A 24602-nucleotide genomic window follows, 5' to 3' on the forward strand; every position below is an offset into this window, starting at 1 on the left:
TGGTGTACAATCAAAACTCCCAAAGTCTTTGGAGGTTTTTTGCAGATGGCTTTGAAAATATATTCCTACAGTGACCAAGTGGATCAAACTATGTAGGAACTGAAAAGCTGCAAGGGGGTTCGATTGCTTAATCAAAGAGATGGATAGGAATTGCAAATGTATGAGCATGTACTATGAAATGTACTGTAGCCTTTGGGAAAGACTAGAGTAAATATGACAGAGAGCTGCATGTAACTACGCTGACAAAATCCACTTTCCTCTCAGTGAGGTGAAGAGACAGGTCATCTTGTTAGTGCAGTTACCTTCATAAAGACTACAGAATTGATTTTCTTTATATTGTGTTCTCCCAAATTAAAGCCACATTTTAAATCTTAACTCGTACCATCTTAGAAATTAGTTCTAGCATCTATCTGTGCCTGTCACTGCCACTGTAATGTCGGTTAATTAAAACGGTCATGGCAAGGGAAAATTAAAGATGTAAATATCTCAAGTTTCATAGCAGTTGCTGTTGTGGAAATTTGGAAGCTTTGTTGACAAGGCAAAAAGTTTTCACCGAAACAATTAATTTCCTTGCTGTCATCCTTTTTCAGCCGAGTAACACTGCTGAGGTTACTTAATATGATAAATATGAACAGGTAGGCTGCATTTTAGTAAGACAAGAGCAAATGAATCAGACCTTGTTTCCAGGCAGCATTCTTTTTTGCTGAGAGTGATCAGCCAAATGTGCACAGCAGGACTGTTTGCACCCTGAACTTTCATGGTAAGTGAGGGGGGGGAAGGATATTAGAACTGCTTGTCTTCTTTATGGTGCCTTATGCAACCATTTTTCTCATTGCACCTGCTTTCTTCATTGCTGGTAAGAGAGAAAGGAACGGATCAAATACATCCTTGCAGTAAATCCACTGATGTAAGCTCACATTAGAAGACTTCATTCTTTTCAAAGACAAAATTATCACAAGCAGTAAGGAGGGGTTTTGTGTCACATTAAGTCTTTGTGAAAGAGCCAAGATTCTCATACTTTATTAATGAGGATTTTCTTTTGACAGATGTGTTTTGTATCCCAGTAGCTGCAAGTGGTTTCAGTGTTACAAGGACTTTTACGGGAGACGCTGGGTTACTTACAGCTAAACAGTAATTTTCAAAGAAGAGTTGATAAGAAATCCACAATGCACGAGTTAATGAGAAGGTTTTTTGCTAAGCAGCCTCCTGCTGGTTGTGAATCCTTTCATTTGAGGGAACGTGGGTAGGGCGGCAGACTGGGACATGAGAGACTCGCACTTTCTTCCTTGCTGTGCCGCCACTTTGTTGGGTGACCTGGATGAGCTCTTCATTTTCCTGTGATACACATTTTCCTACAGCACAATCAGCATTGGGGTGAGGAATTAACCAAAGCCAAACTTTTGGTATTTAGGGAACTGCTGAATTTTGAGTCGAGACTTGCTTCATATAACTGGGCAGCATAGTTTTCCATTTCTGCTTCAAAGAACCCCATCCTCTTCCCATCCCTCACATGTCTAATGGTATTTGTGATCTATCTGCAACCCATAAGTGTTGGCTGTTATTGGATCTTTTTGCACGCTAAAGTTCCTCAGACAGTGGCTCACTGAACTGACTAGGATGGATATTGAAAAATTGCAAATCAGATTGTTTTCAATCTAATCAAAGATGCAAGAACTCATTTTGCTCAGTAGCTCTTCTGAGGACTGATGAGATCAACATGAAAATTAGACGAGGAAAAAATGTTGCTGAGTAACAATAATGTACTTTTCATTGAACTTCCTAATGGAATGAGGAACGTGCTTAATTATATGATCCCAGTGGTAATATCTGACATAAACAGCTTTCTAATTGGCTCTCCTCTTATTCATCCCTGCCACCATCCTCATGTAATTTCTAATCTTGCTAAAATAATTGTTAAATTACTCTCCAACATTTAATGCATAAATAAGGATATGAAGAGGGCTACAACAACATATTTACAATGCCAGCATAGCTAGTCTTATCCACTGAAAAAACACTTTCCTGTGAGGCACATAACTGGTCCTTCCAAATTTTTAAAGCACACAAAATAAAGCAAAAATAGAAGAAATGTGGTACCATTGGTGTGTGGGTGTATGAAGAATGGCTATGTTTTGTGTTGTTTTAGTTTTTCTGTAAATGAGCAATTATCCCTTAGTAAATTGTAGCACAATGGATTAGACGTGCTTGTTAATGCCATGTAAAAATCAAGTCCTTGAGATTTCTTGTGTTCAAGTTAATTTAGAAAGGATTACAAAATACAAGATGAAGTTTCAGAATTGGCTTTCTTCCTTAAAATTGGGCAAGAAATTATGGCTGTTGGCCATGCAAATCATAGAACCATAGAATATCCGAGTTGGAAGGAACTCATAAGGATCATCAAGTCCAACTCCTAGGTCCCTGAAGGATCACCCAAAAAATTAAAAAATCAGGTCATGTGGCTGAGAGTGTTGTCCAAATGCTTCTTGAACTATGGCAGGCTCAGTGCTGTGACCACTTCCACTTCAGAAAATTATCTGAAATTTGAATCAAATTCTGAAATTGAAAATAAATTTACATCTGTCTTATTTGTTGGATTTTATGTGCCAGTAAGCAGTTCTGTACCCTTGAAAGTCAGAGGACTTGTCTGCTGGAATTTAAGACTTCATACTTAAAACAATTTTGATGAATGCAAAATAGTTATACATCTATCTGATTTTTATAGCACTTAGTGCAATTGCCTGAAAGGTTCTTATTTTAGGTAGTAATACACAACATTTACTAACATAGATAAATGACTGAAAAATCCTTTAAAAGGAACAAAGGGCAATCCTATGCTTGTAAATGGATGAATAAATGCTTGTTATTTGAAAGAAAAACTTTCATGATTTATGAAAATAAAAAATAGTAATAATAATCATGATTTATGAAAATAAAATGGAAGATGGATGGGTAGGCTCCAGTAGTAGGGACCTCAGGAGTGGGATGTCTCTTTGTGCCAGCCATCCCAAGCAGTCAGCAAAAGGACTATCTTCTCTAGGATGGAGGTCTTTATTATTCCACAGTGTCAGAATTGAAGACTTGACCAAGAGTGAAATTTGGTTTATAGTTGTTGGAAAATACAAAACACATTTTTATCTATAACAGTAATTGGAAGTTAAGGTTTCTCATTCCTATGATTTCTGTCCCAGCAAGGATGCCACTCATTAAGTCTATTTTTGGAAATATGGCCTGAGAGAACTGGCTTAAAACTGAATATGTTCCTTCCTTCCCGATCTCATGTGAGTCCTACTTTTGAGAGAAGAAACAAAGGAAAACTGAAATCATGACCAGTATTTGCAGTACAGGAATACAGAGATTCCTTTATGGTAGTATTTCAAGGTAATAAAATGACAAGGAAGAGACAGAGGTCTATTTTCAAGAGTAACAAAATTCCACTTATTGCCAATGGATTTTGAATTATTCGTCCACCTTCCACTCTGGGAAAAAAATGACTTTTTAAATTACCTTACTCAATGTCACTTTTAAAGGTTACTTCCACACAAATTTGTTGTGAAAAATCAGATGTCATGTGCTTCTGAATACTACATATGAAAAATTGCCGCATCTTTGTGCATTCCTCTATCAATTCCCCCATAAATGTAAATTCCCCCATGCATTCATTATAGATCTACTCTACGACCCTACAATGACTAAAGGTTTAAAAAATAAAAATATAATTTCTCAATCTTTTCTGAGCTTTTTCAACACTGATTGGGCCATTTCAGGTGAGCTTAATGAAGAGTGGAAGAACATTGTGTATCCTTGTAGAAGTCCTAGATTTCAGAGATTTCTATTTCCTGCATTGCATTGCAATTCCCACTTGAACAGAGATCATACTTCTGAGGCACGAGATGTCTCTAGCTGATAATACTTCTAGAAAGAATTTCACACCAACCCCTCAAGGCCTATTTTTTGTTGTTTGGTTGGTTAGTTTGGGGTTTTGTTTGTTTCCTTTTTTTTCGTTTTGCCTTTTGTTTTCTCATTTTTTAAACCCACCTTTGTTTTTCTTCTGTGCTGAAGAGTACAGTCAGAAATGGAAAGGTAAATAAAATCTATTACGCGGATATTGCCACGGTGTGGAGGTTTTAAAGGCAATTTCTCATTTGGTTGAAGCCAAGCTGTCTCTTCTACGTGTGAGAATGTACTCAGACAACATCTGTAATTACTTTTGTGACATCCCTTGCATGTTGAGAGAACAATATTTTATTTTAAAGGGTTTTATTTAAGAAGGGGATGAAAACATTTTAGAATATCACCAGTAAAGCTAATATCTGACTCTCTCTCCACTACTGTTACCGAAGGGGAAAAATAGATGCATACTGCTGATGCCACAGAATGTGAAAAAGCATGTGCAGCTCTCAAACAGGACTGGGAAGGAATACATTTTAATTCATAGCTGGTAAGGCAGGGGTCAAATTTCTATCAGTATTTTTTTAAATGGACCTTTCAGAAGATGATTTTCATATATATGCATACATGGCGTTCATCTATTAATAGATACAGTATTTCAGCCAAGTCTTTTTCTACACTGCAGACATTTAGAAGAACAGGACAATTTATATGTCAAATATGATGGCTCTTGTGAGGATTTTTACTTCTGCATTGCCTTGATCAGTGACCATAAAACTTGCTTTTTCAGCACTATTTCAAAGTCAGATCAAATAATTACTGTGCGTACGGGAAACATTTACATAAGCTCTCTAAAATCTGCAGTCTGAACAGTAACACACCACCCTAGAAAAAGTTCCAACAATCACTTGATTTCTCTGTAACTCAATACCATGTGAGAAAGCAGTCAGGTGTGGAAAGCAACCATTGCAGGAGGCAGCTTTATAGAAGATAAAAAAGATAAAACCCTTGTGATTGTCTTCATTCCCTTGATCATATGTTGTTCCTCTTTTTTTTTTTTTTTTTTTTTTTCCATGGTTCCTGTACTCCACTATAATTCCTGTCAACCCCACTTCTTTCCAGTTCTTATGTGCATGATGTTTCTGTAGAGCTGTCTTTACTGCGTAGCTGTCATCATCAGTGTACCAACTTCAGAAGCTGATATTTTTTTATGTATTTTTTTTTTAATATATATATATTTGGATATAAAATATCCAGCCATGGAGAATAACTCTCTTTGTGGCTGTCAAAAATCTGGATATTTTATTCTGCTGCTGCTGTGCAGATTGCAGAGATTATGGCTTTGTTCTGCCAACTATATTGACTGCTGCATGATTTTCTGATTCTTCCAGACTTGTTCCTACATGATCATTTTTAGTTTTATTTAAACTGGAAAGGTGACAAACCCCAAATCAAGCTGACCAGGAGCTCTGGGGCACTTATGCCTTGTGTTCCAAAACCTGCAACTTGTTCATAGTTCTTCCAGAGGAAAAATAAATTGTGGCACAGGTAGAGAATCGCAGATCACCACTGTGCCAAGTACAAAAGCCTTGTGCATTTCAGATTTTTCCTCTAAGTTCTACTTTTTGCTTCTATTTACCTGCAAGTCTTTGGTCCTCTACCTAATATGTATCAGTATGCCAAAGAGATCAGAACATTTTCCAGGACTTTTTCAAAAAAGAGCAGTAAGAATGAGATGACTGATTCTTCCTGATTTTCACCCTGCTATTTGATCCTGAAAACTGTTCCCCTTTTAAGAGTTTTAATTCTTCATTCACCCATTCTCCGGATCGTTTATTGGCATGAATATCTATTGCATGGTACCCTGCATCTAAGAATAAAACTTCCATGCTGATCTGCAGCAGATGTGTGTTCAGCCAGACCCTGAACTTCAAAAAATAGTCATCACGCCAGTAAAAAAGCCCAGAGTTATGTTAGAGTGATGGGAAATTTTCATTTCCCTTCTTAGGAAAAAGCTAATTTTTGAAGTCAAAATCAATGAAACGTCTATTGGATGTGGATATCTGGGACTGGCATTCTCATTCTGGAAAGTTGCTGGGTAATTTTTGAACTTCTGAGCTGAATGCATTTGGGAAGGGAGACACGTAATTGAGCCTTTGGTAAAAAACATCTACTTTTGCATAAAACTGATAGGGTTCTTCGTGCTAAATATTTTGCACCATCAGATTAATATATTCATTTTATTTTTATGTTTATTTCAGCAGAATTCTGAAGTCCCAGCAATTGAATCTCTTTCATCAATATCTGTTCTTTAATCGTTTTCTGAAATTACAAAACAAAATACAAAGATCCCTAGTAGGGTTATAGAGTTAGGCTGGGGTTAAATGAATCTTGACTTCAGATACATTCCCTTGGGGGAAAAAAAAAGAAGAAAGAAAAAGAAAAAAAGAAGAAAAAAAAAAAAAAAAAAAAAAAGACACTTGATTTTAAATAACAAAGTCATCTACACTAACACTCAAAGCCAGAAGGAGCATATTAAATTCCATCTATATCTGGGGATGCTTTGAGGTGTTTGAGATGTTTCCACCCCTTCGCTTTAGTGCAACTATAGAAATACCTGAAGTGGTTTGTTGCACAGCATGCTTTGCTGAATAGGATTGTGATTGCTCATGCCTCTTTGCTGGAGGGGAGAGTTTTCCTGAAAGAGAGCTCAATTCTTTACTGATTCTGAATGCAAACCCCTCAGCCTTCTTTCTTCTTGAGAAAAGACAGTGTCCTGTCATGTCAAGCGATGGGGTACATGTCTTCTTAAAGGAATTACCTTCCTGTATGGTTTCCTTGAAAACAGCTGTACCATATCTTTCTTTACATTTGGTGATCTCAAGTTGCAGGTGCAGAAGGGCAGTTTGTGTTCAGATGAGCTGTCTGGCATTTGAGGATGTTCCAGTCATGGGGGCAGAGGACATGGCATGATGCTGTGCATGTTTTTCGCTGTCGGCCCCAGATCAAGAAGGAACGTTAACTAGGAACTTAAGAGAACTTAAGCTTTAAAGGTATGGCCTAAAAACCAATAGTGCTAAGGTAATAGCAATGTAATTTGTAAGGCAAATATAATTCTGCCCAATAGCATATATGAATTAGTTACATATCCTGATTTCAAACTGAGTTTTGTATAATGAAATCTAACAGCACATAGGCTAGAATTGTGGTGGCTCACTGGTGGATCCCAGGAGCTCCTGGAGCTCTAACTTAAGGCCATGGAAATTAAAGAAGTCCCAGAAGCTTTCAGGGGATTATTCCTGCAGTAATTACTATTACATAAAAGAGAAATCCAAAAGAGAGACTATGCATATATCTTTACCTTGATCCTGCTTTTTCTAGTTCAAATTCACAGCATGATTATTTAGAATCATGAGCCTAAAGCTATGTAAAACCATAGGTCTTGTTATTTATTTAATCTGAAGGGTGGTTTTTTTTGTTGTTGTTTTTGTTTTTTTCTCTAATGGTTTTTATGATCACCCACTACTTCATTCTCCACACGTACTTCATGAGGACAACCAGAGCTGAAGCTGTCTGGAGCTGAAGTCTCTCTTACTGGGTATCGTATTTGTTGGTGAGTGGACCAACAGATGGACCCCAGGAATCACAAATAGTTTATCCAGTGCACAACTCTTCCTCCCCTCTGACATCTTATAATATTCTTATTCTTTTCAGCTCTTCCAATGACCCTCGCCATTGTTCACAAAGCTCTTCATCATCTTCTTTTTCTCTCTCTGATGAATCTTCAGTAAATACTCAGAAAGGAAACTGATGCTTCCTGATTTTCACCCTGCTTTTTGATCCTGAAAAACATTCCACTTTTAAGATTTTTAATTCTTTCACCCATAATTTTGTTGACACAGGACCAACTTCCTTCTTTGTATCTCTCCTGGTATCTTCTCCTTACCTTCAACTGCATTAAAATGCATTTCTTTCAGAGTCAAGAAAATAAATAGAAAACTGTGAAGAAAAGCATCTGTTTCTGTTGTTCCGAAAACATGAGTAGCAGCAGGATGCCAAAGGATACAGAGTAAAACCACAGAATTGGGTAAAAAATAATTAGAATTAGTGAGGTTAACGGCTGCTAAGGATTCTGCAAAATGGATCTGTAGATCTTGGTGTCCTCAAATGGTGACAAAGAGAAAGGAACAAAAAAGTCCTCTATGTCTCTAGATGACAATGATTCATCATCTTTAAAGCTGAGAGAGACATTTGTGGATGAGAAGGTTCTGAGAAATAAGAAGTTCCAATAAAATTAACCTAAAACACGTAACGAGCAATGTACTAAGTTTCAAGAGCAGATTTCTCTAGAAAAACATTGGAAAAGGCATCAGCTGCAGGTTGTTTCTTGAGTTCTTGCTTGCACGCATTGAATTGTGACTAAAAGAGAGAGAGTAAAAAGGGGAACGGCGCTTGCAGTTTTTAATGTGGCATAGTGACAGTACAGCATTGCAAAGACCTGCAGCTGGCATCACAATCATGCCAACTTTGGCCATCTAGTGGCATCTTTTTCACAATGAAAAATAAATACACAATTACCAGCCATTTCTACTTTGAAGACATACACCCCTCCCACACCGCACAATGTATGTCAAGTACAATTCAAGAAACTTGCCTGGAGCTACTGGATTCTGACTGTCTTATTAATGCTGTGGGACAGAAAATGTTTGTTTTTTTTTTTCCAGTTCTTTAAGAACACATGGGAGCCAACCTCTTTCTCTTTCAACACAACTGAATAAAACAACATGAGCACACGGTGCCTTCTGACTGCTCCTGGGTTTTGGCAGGGATCGCCACATGCAACTTTAAAGAAAAGGCAAATGCTGCTGTTCCAGTTTAACTGGAAAAAAAAAAAAAAAAAAAAAGAAAAAAAAAAAAAGGTATTATGCTGCTTTGCATCTTGATGCTTGCCAGAGCAAACTCGCAATGTTCCTGTTGTGGGATACATCAGCTTTGATGGCATTACCAAGTATATGTGACAACTGGAGCAGGCCCAGGCTGGAGTGTGGGCTGTGTTACGAAGGACGCAGCACCTCAAGGTGCAAACTGAATGCTTTACGTTGCTGCTGAGGCACAGAGCAGCAATGTTGTGTTTTTTGTTGTTGTTGTTGTTGTTGTTTTTTGCAGCTGGGTTGTTGCTGTTGCCCTTCTCCATTTAAGAGGTGAGTTTAGAGCAGAGACGACTTCAGAAATTTGCTGGGTCTGTTAAAAGGTTTTGCAGCATCCGTGCATCCAGTGAACCTACACAGAGGGGTTTCTTGGGGGACAGCTGGATACCTTTGAGGTGACAGCTGGCCCTCTGTGCTGAGGTGATTTCTGGTGTCCATCTGCACACAGACAGCAGCTATGTCTTCTCCTGGAGCCCTTCAGCAAGGGCAGACCAAGGGCACCCTTTACAATGTTTAGTTAGACAGTAAGAAGTGGTTTTGTTTGTTTGTTTGTTTGTTTGTTTTTAATCCAGGAAGAGACAGTTAGAGACCTGCTCCTCCATGTTACAAGTCCATGGGACCAGATGAGTTCCACCCTAAGGTGCTGAGGGAGCTGGCGGAGGTGATTGCCAAGCTACTTTCCACCATCTATCAGTGTTCCTGGTTATCTGGAGACGTCCCAGAGGATTGGAGACTTGCTGATGTGACTCCCATCTACAAGAAGGACCATAAGGAGGACCCAGGAAACTACAGGCTTGTTAGCGTGACCTCGGTTCCAGGGAAAGTTATGGAACAAATCATCTTGGGTGAGAGCACACGGCACCTGCATGGTATCCAGGGGTTCAGGCCCAGACAGCATGGGTTCACGGAAGGCAGGTTGTGCCTCATCTCCTCAACCTCATCTCCTTCTATGATCGTGTGATCAGACCGGTAGATGAGGGAAATGCTGTTGACGTAGTCTACTTAGACTTCAGCAAAGCCTTTCACCCACCCACCCACCCACACACCTCATTATGGTTGGAAAAGACCTTAAAAACATTCACGATCATCTGGTCCAACCATCCCTATCACCAATGTCACCAAAAAATCGATGCTCGGCTGAACATGAGCCGGCAGTGTGCCCAGGTGGCTAAGAAGGCCAATGCATCCTGGCCTGTATTAGAAATCGTGTAGCCAGGAGGACTAGGGAGGTGATCATCCCCCTGTACTCAGCTTTGGTGAAGCCACACCTTGAGCACTGTGTTCAGTTTTGGGCCCCTCGCTACAAGAAGGATATGGAGGTGCTCATAATTATGCTCATAATTATGAGGTGCTCATAACAATCGATCTCTCCGGTCAGGACCCAGAACTGCCAGTGCTGCAGCAGCGACAGGAGCAGGGTTCCCACACGCGCCCAGCCGTGCTCCTGCTCCATCTGCTCGATTTCACAGAATCACAGAATTTCTAGGTTGGAAGAGACCTCAAGATCATCGAGTCCAACCTCTGACCTAACGCTAACAGTCCCCACTAAACCATATCCCTAAGCTCTACATCTAAACGTCTTTTAAAGACTTCCAGGGATGGTGACTCCACCACTTCCCTGGGCAGCCTGTTCCAATGTCTAAAATTTCCAGCAGCAGCTGCATCATGTGAGCCTGCAGCTCCTCTGCACGCTGCTGCATGCACGCGGTTGTAGGCACATCAAGTTCATCGCCAACTTTCGGTGGGCTCTGAATTAAGCCCAGGAAAGCCAACGCATAGAAGAGTTACGAAACCATGGTCTGCAAGAGTTGAGAGAGAAGGGAGTCAGTGGGGCTGGGTGGGAGCTGGCTGGCAGCTGTTAGTGTTAGGTCAGAGGTTGGTCTCGATGATCTTGAGGTCTCTTCCAACCTAGAAATTCTGTGATTCTGAGTTTTAGAGAACGTCTTTGCCAACTTTTCAGGCATCGGTACGACTGAAAGTTGGAGAGGCCGAGCCTCATCCCCCAAGCACTGCCGAGGGCTCCCCCGGGAGGGCCTTTGCGGCTGGCTGTGAGGAACGAGGAAGATTTTACCCCGAGCAAAGTCTCCTGCTCGGGGCCAGGGACAGATTCGGGATTTCTGGTAAAGACCGAGAAGCGCTGGCCGCACACCGGCAGCCCCGGAACGGCCTTTCGGCAGCCGCAGGGTGGCGGCGGAGCCGGGCGGGACGGACCGGCAGCGGCTGCGGCGCTTCCTGCGAGCGGGGCCGGGCAGGGTCCGCGGCGCTGTGGGGCTCCGCGGGTCGCCATGCAGCCCTTCACCGTCAACATCAAGCTGGCGGCGAGGACCCTGACGGGAGCCCTCAGCGCGCCCAACAGGGGCGCGGCGGACTGGTAGGGGGCGCCGGGACCCGGGGGGGGAGAGGGGGACGACGAGGGGTGGCTGCCAGGTGCCCTCCTCTTCCACCCCGAATTGCTCGAGGAGGAGGTGTTGGTCTCTGGGTGTCGGGGAGAGCAATGCCACAGCCCCTGGAGGGAGGGTGGGTGTGTGCCAAGCCCTCCAGGCAATGCCCTTTTGTGGGTGGAGCTGTTGGTGCTGCAACAGCCCATGGGGAGCTGGTGGCTGCTGCTGCTGCTGTTTCTGGGGTGGTGTTGGGCTTGAGGTGCAAAGGCCATCCATGCCTTGGTGTTTGGATGCGTGGCTCGGAGCGAGAAGTTCGCCCAGCTGTGCTAGGAAGCAGTAACCCAGTGCTGCTGAATCCCGTGGGGACGGCTTCAAATGAATTGGCCTGAATCCAGTCATTTTGGAAAAGTGTGACCTGTGCGTTTGGCAGCTTGCAAAGCAGTGAACGCTGAAGTTCTTGGAAGTTTTTAGAAACTTAATACCCTTTGACTGTATTCGCTTGCTGACTGTTCTCACCATATCCATGCAATTATCGTCAGAGGCCACATTAATCCTTCCTCAAGTCAGACTGCATCAAAGACCTTTTAATGATTCCTGTAGTTCTTCACATGCTTCTTCCCCCCCATGCAATTATATAAAAGCAAATATGCTCCTTACATATAACATTCAGGAATGCTGTGCGTATATTCCAGTATGATGTTTTAAATTTACAGAAGAGGATTTTTATAGATGGACACAAACGTGCTTCGTGGTTTCCATAGGGAATCATCAACACACAGTTCAGCAGACAGTGCTGCAATCACATTTTATAATGCTGCTGAATTTTATGTTATTAAGTAGTTTTTACTGTTTGATGTTCATGTCTGGTAGCATACATTCAACTTACCAAAAAAACACCAACCAACCAAACAAAACCTCCACCTCGCTCTTGATGTGAACTGCTTTCTGTTCTTTTTTGCTTGTTTGATGATGGTATGTGCTTTTCTAGGGGCTGGCAAGGTTTGATTGCGTATGGATGCCATTCCCTTGTGCTGGTAGTTGATGCCAATACTGCCCAGACTTTACAGGTTTTGGAAAGACACAAAGCAAATGTTGTCAAGGTGAGATACGTTTTAAGGTGCATTACTTGATTCTGGTATATATCTTATTTTTATAAATGATTTTCAATACTCATATTGCACTCAATTTTCATGTAAACTCTGTTGTAAAGTAACCATATTTAACGTGATCCCTCTTTTATGGTGAAATCAAACCACACATGCTAAAATTTGGGCTGAGGTCAATGTTATACTTTTAGATATATAAAAATATATTTGAATCTTAGGAAGGAGGGGTTATTTTTCCGTTATCACAAAGCAAAGTTGTGTAGTTAGCAACAATCACAGAACACACGGCACTCAGTAAATCAATACCTGCCATGCCTTCTGGCATGTGTTTTGGCAGACGTACACTTAACCTTATTTGTCTTCAGGCTAGCCTTTAAAATGAACAAGACATCAACTCCAATGTCTGTAATCATGTAAAATATATATATAAGTAAGTGGTATGGAGGCAGCAGCTATAATGATTATTATGTTTTAAAATCTGCACTTAGCTTAGATAACAAGTTGTAACGAAATACTTCTTGAGCCACTTAATGGTAGCATTTTCGCATACTTAGATGCATTCACTAGTTTTGAGCAGTAATGCTATTCCAATAGGAAACCAAGTGTTGAAGTCCAAATAGTTTCTGTATAATGTATAAGATAATTTTTCAAATTACTCTCTGGTGGTTTGTTAACAGAAATAGACTGTAAGGAAATGACTTCTTGTGAGGAGAAAGAATGGAGAACAATTTTGTTCCACTTTAAGAAGTAGGAATTATTGTGAGGTCATAATCATTGTAGATACCTTTATGTACATTTCTGAGAAACTTTCTTTGAATTCTAACTGCCTCTATTTTTTTGTTGTTGTTATGAATTTATAAATGCTAAAAGCATGTATAGGCTGGAGGGGAAGTGTAAAAGATCTGCTGTGTCTGGCTGTTGAACTCTTGAACTCTTTCTAGTAGAGATTCATGCCAGCAAACATAGTCTACAAGGGATCTCCTCCACTGAAACCTGTGCTTGAGTTTTGAAAAATTTCAAAACATGCCACTTTCTGTAACAAAAAGAAGGAAAGAAAAAAAAAAAAAAGCAGTTATGTCATTTTCTGCAGTTTGTTTGGCTAATGTTCTTTATAGACTTCCTGCCATTTGTGTGTTACAACTGTGTCTGGAATAGGTAATGGCTCTGCTGGAAAATGCTCCACGTTAGCCGTCATTATGGTAGTCCTGGCTTTTTGGGAGGCTGATAAATTTGTACGGAGTGGATTATACCTGACTGCTTTTGTACCTGTACAAAGAGTACTGGAAAGGGTGTTTTTACAAAAGAAAATGTAATTATATGAAGAATTGTTTGGTCTGTCACCAAAAAAAAAAAAAAAAAGAGTACTGAAATCTACATTTATGTCTGTTTTGCTGAATTAGTAAACAGGGTTAATAAGGCTGTAAATTAGGTGAGATAATTTCTGAAAAAAAAATAAAAATAAAAATTGCCTGTGGTCCCTGTTTCTGACCAATACTGCTACATTTGAAGTCAGGGTAGAGAGGCAAAATGATTTCTTTTAGCAGAGGAGCAGGTCATGTGTGGGGACTTTGTTGGAGCAGAGTGACTGCAATGCGAAAAGAGGGCTCGTGGTGCTAGAGAACAGTAGGAGCTCTGTTTAAGACTGCTGGTGTGAAGGCCTCCTTTTCATTGTTCGTAACCTGGTGACAGATCTGCCCTTGGGAACTGATGTTTTCCAAAATTGACGCTTGCTTCAGAGAAACATATATTTAACCGAGGAAGAAATAGCTGTGTAGGTTTCAACAGCTGTGTAATTTTAATACTACATAGCTACATGCAGGCACCCTCAAGGATAATTTTATTTTGAGCAGCAGGGAAGCAGGAGTTACAAAACTGAAATCTGCAGGTAGAGGAGACTCTCCCAAGAATTATTCTGTTATTCCAGTAGAAACGTGCTTTGGGTTGTTAGCCGGAACTCTTTAAAGATTGCTTGCTGTGCAGGTTGTTTAATTTATTCAGCCAAGCTTTTGGGATGCATACTGGTAAAACCTCTGACAGGGATAGCACAATTGTGGCTACAGTGCCCTGAATGCAGTTATAAATCTAACTCATGTTGTAAAGTTAGTGGCACCTAATTATAATTGTATTTTTTTTTAAGTATCATGATTTCAATACCTGTGCAAAGAGTTGTGTTTGCCCTAACACTTTCTCTGTCAGGTACTTTGATGTTCCAGCTGTCTAGCTGCAACATCATTTCTGTAGTATATAAATTCTCATTACCTTAATATTAAGGTTTATTATTCTGTTAGTGTCTTCATTCTCCCTTAGGGGTAGAACTTGGCCTTTAAAGTGGGTAGCAAAACAATTCTGTATTGAATATGTAGGGAAGGAGCCAGTATTATCTATTACATTCTCTGGAGACTTGTAGGTGGAATGTTTTGAATTTCAGGCTACATCATTTACATATGTATTGCCATCTTCTTGCAAGCCAGTGCAGTTGGCAATCCCAAACCAGAAAGTGGTATATGAAAATCCGTTTTGGTGACATCCTGAATAGGGTAAAGAAGATAGCAGATGCAGTTTCTTCTAAATATTTGAGTAGACTTCTAATATTTGTAGTCCATATTTATGGATTGTTGTAGTTTATCTTCAGGAACAAGGAATACTGATTTATGTAAATTTGAAAATACCATCCATGCTGACATGCATCACAGTTGTAAGATATCTTAAATTCGCACGACTGATATATGTTTACACAGATGTTATTAACTGTTATTACCCTCTTTTGATGAATTAATTATTTGTTTATCCATCTGAAAAATATTTTGTATGATCTTTGTTATATATGCTTCCGTCTCTTGACTACTTTTCATTTGTATCTTCAGGTTAAATGGGCTAAAGAAAATTACCATCACAATATTGGCTCTCCATATTCTTTACGTTTAGCTTCTGCTGATGCTACTGGAAAAATAATTGTATGGGATGTGGCAACAGGAACAGCGCGTTGTGAAATACAAGAACATGCAAAACCAATTCAAGGTAATGATAATGCACGATGTTTGAATGGAAGTTCCTTTACGGAGCATCATGTACAAGTCAATCACCAAGGGCTTGTAAACTGTGCTCAGTTCTGACGTAGAATTTTACAGTCAGTATTACAAGCCTGTATGTTCGTCTACTCACTTTTTTCGTAAATGTAAGAATGTTTGTTCTTTGTAAATGTTTCCCAGAGAAATGCTGTGAGATTTAATCCATACAGCAACATTTTTTTAAGATCCTATGAGAACTGATGGTCTCTTTTTATTAGTATCATTGACTGGAGTAATAATGTTTATGGTGTCAAGTATGTCTTCCTATTTTTGAGTTGGGGATGTAATGCAGCTTGCATTGTGGCTGAATATTAGTCCCATCTGTTGTGCTGTAGTATTTTGTTGTAAGTAAAAGTTACAATTGTGTAAATATACTTTGACAATTATGTTCATTACTACTGATTAAGTATATGAGCATGACAACATAAATCAGAAGGGTTTCTTTTTTGTGCTTCTGTAGAGTTTTCTGATTTGTAGGATCAGGGCAGCTTTTACATGCGCAGATAGCAGTTTTACAATATGAAAAGTAAAATGGAGAAAGAACAATATATTGTGCAAATTTTAGAGTAGATGACAGTTTTAAACAAGGTAGGTTTCACGCATAGTTTGAGTTAGTTGTATGAAGTTTTGACAGTGAGTATGACAGACTTGAACTAGGCTTCAGCTGCAGTCAAGTAGTCCCAGTAAATGGGAAGGATTAACGCAATTGAACAGTTGAGAGAGAGGAAATTTTGAGAGAGTATAAATAACTGTGTTTTGCGTTCGTTTGAGAAGACAATTCAGTGGTGATACTTGCTGCTTTTGATTCTGTTCTGCGGATGGTAGCCCAGTGCTGATCGGAAAGTCTGAAAAATAGGCAGTAAATTCTGCCTGAACAAATCTGTGCAGCTGGATGTTTGAAGATTCTTCATCTTGTTTCCATGAAAAAAGATCATGATCTCATTCAGGGATTCTCAGTGTATTTGTGCCCAGGATGTACATATTTTTTAAATGCATACATTTTACAAATCTCTACAGGACGTAAACAAAACAAATGAATCGAAACCAAAAAGAAACCAGAAGAAAAGGAGAAGGAACTATATATATATTTCATGTTGTAAGCTATAGAAGATGTATGCTTGCCTGTGCTACATGTAGAAATATCTAGAAGCCTGGTATTGAGATCGATGCTGTCTTAGTTGGGCTGATGAAAGATAGAGAACGGAAAATGTAGACACTGGCCAGGTATAACACAATTAAGAAGATACGGAAAAGTAATTGCCTTTTTTTCTTGGTCTTTTGGTGTTTATTAGTAAGGTGCCATCCATCAGATACTCCCTTTCATTAGTTAATGTCTTGCACTTCACCAGTGAAGAAGTTGAAGTAGTGGTTAAAACTCACAGCAGGGCATCCAAGTATCTAGGTTTAATTCCTGCTTGCATCACACATCCATTATCGTCTTTACTGCTGCTTTAATGAGTGCAGCTGTAGTTGAGGATAGTACTGTATTAAAACTGTTTGGTTCTAATTACTTGGGGTTGGCACTTTTCTGTGTACTGGAACCACTCATAACAGAGCTGTCCAAGAGCTAGTTTGAGTTAGAAAGCCACGCTGCTGTGGCTGGACCACTCTTGTTACCTGAGCCGCTGATGTGAGGGGACTGCTTCCAGCACCAGGTGAGCTCTCTGTTTAGCTGGAAGGGATAAGTCCACAAGTACAGCAGCATCTGTGCGCTCTGCTGCATGTTCTAGATTTCCATTTATTGCCACTGCTGCCCACACTAGCAATATATTTCCATGTTATTTCTGAAGTAAAATTTAGAACACTTTGTTTCTAAAGAGACTACCACAATGAATTTCTAAAAATAATTTATTTAAAAACTTGCGATGATGCTTGTCACACATGCGTTTTGTCTTGATTTCTACTACTGGAAAACCCACTTTGTTTGTTTTTTGTTATACTTCTGTTTCTGTGAAACCCATGAGGGTACGTACAGTATTGCAGTGCCCTGTAAGTCTAGTAGTGAGACACTGTGTTTATTCTTTCCACTGCATTTTTTTTTCTGTTTATTTCTTCTTTTTTGTGTTATAACTTGCATTTTATTTATCAATGACACCAATTCACTGAATGTTTCATGTGGTTTTGACCATGCCATTTGAAGGTTTTTCTATACGTGAAGGCTTTTCAATCTGCTATGCTATTGGGTAACAAATAAAGTCATATGCAGTGGAATTAAAGTTCTGTTCTTTCATCAGTCCCTGGTTTAATTTAGCAATAGCTTTTAACAAAAACAGTTTCTTTTGCTTTCCATCTGCTTCTGAAGCCTCTGGCTATTTATTTACCGGCGTGTAGAAAATGTGCAAATAGAGATCAAGCACCAAGGTGATCTTCTGGTGCTCTCTGTGTTATCTGCAAGAACGTGGCAGGATAACAGCTGGAGCTTCACTGTTTCAATAAAAAGAAAATCAGTGCTTCAGTGTAAGGCACTTGTCTTTATTTGATCCAGACTCTACATTCACCTGGGAAGCAGTTAACCATTTGTTTACTTGTGTAACTACAGGTAACAGGTTCAGGACACAAATGGTTTTATTTTTATTTTTTAATTTTGCTTCTGAGACCCATAGAGAAACACTTATCGACTCTCAAAAAAAGGTGAATTGTTAAAACAGAAGAATGACTTAGGAAGGATTTTTTTTAATCTTAATCTTTTTTTAATCTTATCTTTTTTTTTTTTTTTTGATCTTAATATGTATGGATATGCTGTAGAGACACCGTGACTTGTTGAGGCCATGCTGTGGTAGGAGCTGGACTCGGGGGGACACTTCATTGCCTGTCTGGCCTGTGTAGCATGCATGTAGCTCCAACACAGTTCCTTTCAAGTAACAGAGGTAGCTCTGTGTTCTTGTTCACTTTTCATCTTATTCCAAGTTTGATTTCTTTTTTTTTTTTTTGTAGAGATTTATAAATTTACCAAAAATTAAGACTTGGGTATGGCCTTCATTTTAGTTTAATAGACAGTTAGAAAGCATAGGGTTTTATGCTCATTTAGCTTAAATGTTTAGATGATGCTGAGTTGTGATGATTGGCAACCATGCCTCTTCAGACTGACCCTAGCGTTTGAGGTTGTATTTCTATTTTTGATTGTGTATTAGAGTCATTTTACACCTGAACTCAAGACTCTTGCTAAGAAGTATTTGAAGTGGAGAAAACATTCATTTCCAGGTCACATACTGAAACCACCCGTCTGTTAAGTTGGGATGGTGTATGATTCTTTTCATTGTGACTGATGTGTTTCTGTGCAATACAGCACGTTTTTTTCAGGTAGGAATTTGCTGGCTGAAAACAACTGACAACCTTCAGATAGGTTGTGAGTGCTGTGCTTGGGTATGGACATGTATAACCCAGTGCATTGCTGCTTGTTAAAAGTATAAATTGAGACCATAAAATGAATTTATTTTTTAGAATTGTGAAATAGAAGTACCTTGTTACTAGGAGGTTGCTAATCATTTCTTTAAAGACAAAGTGTTACAGAAGAATAGTTTCAAAATAGAACTGTTTGTGAAAATTTATTTCAATCATCTCTATTTTTCTTCTTTCTTTTGACAGACATGCAGTGGTTGTGGAATCAAGATGCTTCTAGAGATTTACTGCTCGCAGTTCATCCACCTAACTATATTGTACTGTGGAATGCAGACACAGGCACCAAACTTTGGAAGAAAAGTTATGCAGAAAATATCCTGTCTTTTTCATTTGACCCCTTTGATCCATCACACCTAGCTTGTAAGTTTTTATGTACAAAATAGTAAGAAAGGACAGTTTTAGTTTACCATTGGTTAGTTGGAACTAGCAAAAAAACAAAAATTCTGTATGATAGTATCAAGAATCACAGATAGTTGTGTTGTAGTACCATTAAAGTTGGAGAGGAGCTATAATGGAAGGAAAAAAAGGCATGCTCGAAGAAATACAGCCAGGGAGTTTGCAGGTGTGACCTGAATATGTGTGACCAGGAGAAAACTTAGACTTAAATCTTAAACTAGAGGTTGTGACATTAAAGTAATCGATTAGTGAGATTTATGTTATTAATGCCAGGAAGAAATTTCAAAACAAAGACAGGAGTCTTCAGCCAGTATAGAATTTGTCTGAAAAATTATGTCATTGGGGTGGGGAGGGGAAAAGTGCCCATGAATAGAGAATACAACTTAAAGATCTGAAAAGATGTGTTTGTGACTTCATAAAGAAGATGGAAAACATGGAGACAGGAGCTGGGAGAAGCTGGATACAGAGAACTATGTTAAGCTGACATAAAACGCTATAAAATAATTGGATGCTGAGAGTGAATCCAATGAGATGAGAATAGACCCAGATAAATGGCATCTTCAACAGAAAGGTTTTTGTTGAAGGAAGAATGTGACCATCAATTTCCGAAAATCCAAATGTTGAGGGGGGTGAGATGCACACATTCACATTTTAGCAGAAAGAAACTAAGATAAATGTGTCATTGTTTTTTCACTTATCTTTATCACTCCTGATCTGCAGAAGACAAGTTGCAGTTTCCAGTCTTTGTAGGTTTTATTATTGTTATTATTTGCCATACCATTCAACCTAGACAGAGAGCTTTTCGATATAAACATGTAGTAAAATCTTGGCTATATCTTTACAGCTCAGCTGAGTCTTTATGCTGCCACATAAATGATGTGCTAACAATTCTTTGAGCAATGCACTTCATGAGAACAGAAAGTGGTTATATAGCCAACGTGGGCAACCCCACTATTTACATTATGAAGCTTCCTGAAAAATAGTTTATGACAGAATAACTATACTGAACAAATACGAAGGGGCAACCCAGATGTTTCTACAGATAACCTCCCTTTTTATTGTTAATATTTTTAATACAGATTTAATTTTGAAATAATTGTGCGGATTTTCATTAATAGTAGTTGACCGTCTTCTGCTCTTTCAGTAGAAGGTTCCTGTAAGATATAATTTTCAGTCTTAATGTATTAATAATGCTATTATGATTTCTCCTCACCAAAATTTTGTTAAAATAAAACGCATCAACAAAATTGCAGATTTTATTTTGTAAAATTTGTTTTTCTTGGTACAGTGCTCACAAGTGAAGGAATAGTGTTCATCTCCGACTTCTCTCCTTCGAAAGCTCCTGCCAGTTCAGGGAAGAAGGTTTACATTTCTAGTCCCCATTCCAGTCCTTCTCACAAGTTGGCTGCTACTACAGGGGCCAAAAAAGCCCTTGATAAAGTGAAAATCTTAATCAGTAATGAAAAACCAAGGTAGGTTGCAAATATTTCTTCTGAGGTAATTTTTTTTTTTATACCTATGTATTGTATGGATGTTATTAGGTTATTATTATATTAAATATTGTAAGATAATAATATTTTTTTTTTTAAAGAAAGTTTATTTAAGGAATAGACAGACTGAGAATAGTAATTTCTATTCTTTGTCTTCATGACTCTGAATTTAAGAACATTGTAAATTGTGAGGACAGTCTCTTTGGCTTCTAGTAGTTGCATGCTTTAACCTTTGTTTCTTAGTTGATGCACCTTAGTTTGATTCAATAGATGTGCCCTTTCAAAAAACAGTTCCTCATTTTAGTTGCAGCTTGCTTTTTAAAACATAACTGTGCTCTGTGTGCCTATATTATATTTTCCTGCAGGTTTTCAGAAACACCTTTCTTGGGGGAGAGATGGGTAAAAGATGAAAATAGGATGATGTAATTCATTTTAATTGTGGAATGAGAAAGGAGATATTAAAATATAATTTCTTCAAGTACTAATACCTGTGAGGAGCTGTTATCCCAAAGTAGTTTGTAATAGTGCCATAACAGGCATTTTTTAAGTTAAGTGTATAAATAAAATTTATGTGTTTTATGACCTTTTAAAACCAAAGATGTTGCTTTTTAAGATTTATTTTTTTAAGAACTTCTTGGCCTTTTTTTTTTTTTTTTTTTTTTTTTGTGGTGCAATTAGTTTTTCCTTTCGTTTTTACACTTCCCTTTCATTTTCACTTTTAAGTTTTGTAGTAGTAGTGACTAGAACCGACTAATTAGAGTATATTGTCAGTTAGCACTTGACACGAAACTTTAGTGCAGGTTTGAAATTTATATTCTATTTTAATAAGCTGTATTGCAAACTGAGGAGGAGACTTAAAGATATGTTATTTGGTAATCATTTAAGAAATTAAGATTTTTATATTAGCTTAAAGATTGTGATCTTGTCACTTTGTGTTCTGTGATGCTCTATCTGATGTAGTACATCAGGCACCTGATTTTCAAATATTGGGACAGTACATATGCTGCTGCAACCTTTTGTATGCTCTGTGATAACAGCATATCACAAAGACACTGTTTTTTGTATTCATCCAATTGTATTTTAAGCTGTATATTAATATTGCCAAGGGTATGATAGTCATTTCTTTTATCTATTCCTTTCTCTCTAAAACACCACAAAACACTAGAACGGGAAAAAAAGGAAGAAAAAATGTAGCAGCAGTGATTTATCAGGTTTTATATTAATTTAGGGAAACTTTGAGGAAAGAGGCGCAGGAAATTGTCAGAAAAGTGATTACAAACAGAAGGTGATTCATAGTCCTAGGGAAAGGAATGAGAAGCAAGAACCATGTAAGAGGGATTTATTGTATGGCAGAATGAGATTAAAAACAGACAAACAAAACCCCTTGAAAGGGATGATACGTTAAATCAGTTAAGAGAGTTTCTGAACTGAACACCGTACAAGGATGATTTTCTTCAATGTGTTTTACATACAGTTCATTGCATTAGACGTACCTAATGAACCCCTTTACGTTGCAGTCTATCACCTATTGATCAACAAAACAATGAACGCTCCTGTTCTCTGCTTTCTCTGAGTTTTAAAACTGGTGTTTTTGATGAGCTAGTTCAGTTCATTTCAAAATAAAGTAACACACATAATACAAATTTGAAGGAAGCAGTATTGTTAAAGGTAACTGCCATGAATACCAGTAAATGTCATGGCAGCTAGCACGGTTCATAACTGAATTGCTTTCTCTTTGCATTGTGCAAGAACTATACTTGTACAATTTGACTCACCCATTATTTTAAAAATTACTCTATAATCTTATTTGGACAAAAGGCAACAGTGTGTCTTTTGAAGGTTGGTGATGCTGTTCATAGCTGAACTAATTAAATAGAAATCTATAGTTTCCGAGTGATCAAAATGGGGAATGCTAGAAAGAAAAGCATTTGCACTGTTAATTTTATTTTGAACTTCAAATATTTGTTGATACTGAACTTAATTAAAGTTGTTCTCCTTTTCTGGACCACTTACAATTTATTTTTTGACATTTTGCAGTGCTGAATCTGTAACACTCAACGACTGCCTTCAGTTGTCATACTTGCCTTCCAAAAGAAACTACATGCTATTACTGTATCCCAGAGAAATTCTGATCCTTGACTTGGAAGTGAATCAGACAGTGGGTGTGATTGCCATTGAAAGAACGGGTGTGCCTTTCCTACAGGTAATGAAAATTTGATAGGCGTCTGTCATCGTAATGGTTTATTATGATCATTTACAAGTACATGACTCATGGGTAGTTGTATTGTGATGAATACTAGAAGATGCAAAGAAGTTAACAGGAGAAATGTCCTCTGAACCAAGCACTGTTTAATTTAGTTTTCTGAAGTCTGCTGCAAACCCACTTCATTTTGTGGTGTTACAGAAGTTACCAGTGTGGAAATAGTGCTGTGGAGAAAGGACATTTCATTTTCTTCTGGTTAAGCTGTTTAAGCTAGGGACTTTGTGAGCTGATTCACTAGTTTAATTTCAGTTACCTGATAATAAAGGTATTCTGGTTCATTCATTTAACAAAAAATAAAAAAAAGCTGTTTTGACAACCTCATTAAATTCTTTGGTTTCCATGCATGGTTGTGTCTCAGGTGGGATTTGAGTAGTATGGTTTCCAAGATTATTAAGAGCCATGCTGTTTTCCACAATAAGCTATAGTATATCTTTACACTTTGATTAAGATTTGCAAAGTAGTCCTTAATAATGAGTTAAAAATACAATAATTAATCATAAAAATAGATGATATGCAGCTCTTGCCTTTTCTTGTTTTTTTTTTTTTGTTTTTTTTTTTTTAGTTGTTTTGTTGTTGTTTTGTCTTTCTTTTTCCTGTCACCGATTCTTGACTTTGCTTTAGTAGCTATAGAAATTCATTCAAATGTTGCCTTAATGGTAAATTTTTTGTGATTGTCTTGAATACATCATGAATATTATTAAATTACAAGCATATTTAGCAAAGAATAAAATATTGATAACATAATATGGTATCTGTTTGCCTAGGTAATTCCGTGTTTTCAGCGTGATGGGCTATTTTGCCTACATGAAAATGGTTGTATAACTTTAAGAGTTCGCAGACCTAACTGCAGTATAACTGGAACTCCTAATGAAGAGCCAGGTAAGTTTTGTGCCATTAATGGCCAGACATTAACTTTGAGGCATTTAAGTCAATACTTCAGCACCGGTGTCAACCATCATGCCTTGTACAGAATGGTTAATTGCAAACTTTCCAATGTTCTTTCTCTTAAGTAAATACATTAAATTTATACTGTGTTCTACCAAAAATTGTTTTTGATTCCCCTGATACCTTATGCAAAATAAAATATCTCCTGAAAATCCTTTCATCACTAGATATTACTCTAATTAGGAACTGCTGCAACACTTAAATGTACAAGAAAGTTTTAAGTACAAGATTATTTGTTTTGACCTTTAAGGAAAAAAAAAAAAAGTGTTTTGTGAACATGCACACTGATTTTTGGAAGTCATGAGGTCAGTTGTAAGAATTGAATTTAGAACTACTAAGCTGTGGGCTTCAATTTATATTAAATTCTAAATTATTAAGTGGTTGCCTCTTTTATGAATACTAAGAATCAATTTTAATATAATGAAGGAGACAGGAAAAAAGAAGGTAAAATGTAGTTCTGTACAAGTAAATAAGTGACGTTTTGGGTTAATTTCTTTTTTATTATTTTGTTAGTTTGCTAATTTTTAGTGAGCAACATCATTACTTTTACAAATAAACCGAACAACATTTCAGTTGTGGAGAAACAGATGCACTTTCTGCGGAGATATAAAACAGTATAATTTTTTAGATTTTTGCAAGGTTCAAGCAGAGTAAACCCCTTCTAAAATAAAGTTACTCTTCGAGGAAATTTTCAGGGTCATGTGTTTTGTACAGCATAATCAACACTGTGTAGTCTCT

The 24602-nt window shown here is 38.0% G+C and overlaps 1 protein-coding gene across 2 annotated transcripts in view; it reads left to right on the plus strand.

Annotated features, from left to right (window-relative positions):
* The first annotated feature begins 11048 nt into the window (after positions 1-11048).
* Positions 11049-24602, plus strand: part of WDR11 (WD repeat domain 11) — a 42195-nt gene continuing 28641 nt past the window's right edge. For both annotated transcript variants that reach the window (XM_084525977.1, XM_084525978.1), the window contains exons 1-7: positions 11049-11187; positions 12186-12297; positions 15168-15321; positions 18957-19130; positions 20455-20638; positions 22694-22859; positions 23684-23798. In XM_084525977.1, coding sequence (XP_084382103.1) covers positions 11102-11187; positions 12186-12297; positions 15168-15321; positions 18957-19130; positions 20455-20638; positions 22694-22859; positions 23684-23798 — 991 coding nt within the window. In that variant the 5' untranslated portion in view covers positions 11049-11101. The remainder of the gene's footprint in view (positions 11188-12185; positions 12298-15167; positions 15322-18956; positions 19131-20454; positions 20639-22693; positions 22860-23683; positions 23799-24602) is intronic.

Source organism: Aythya ferina (genome assembly GCF_964211825.1).
Source record: "Aythya ferina genome assembly, chromosome: 7".
Lineage (NCBI taxonomy): Eukaryota > Metazoa > Chordata > Aves > Anseriformes > Anatidae > Aythya > Aythya ferina.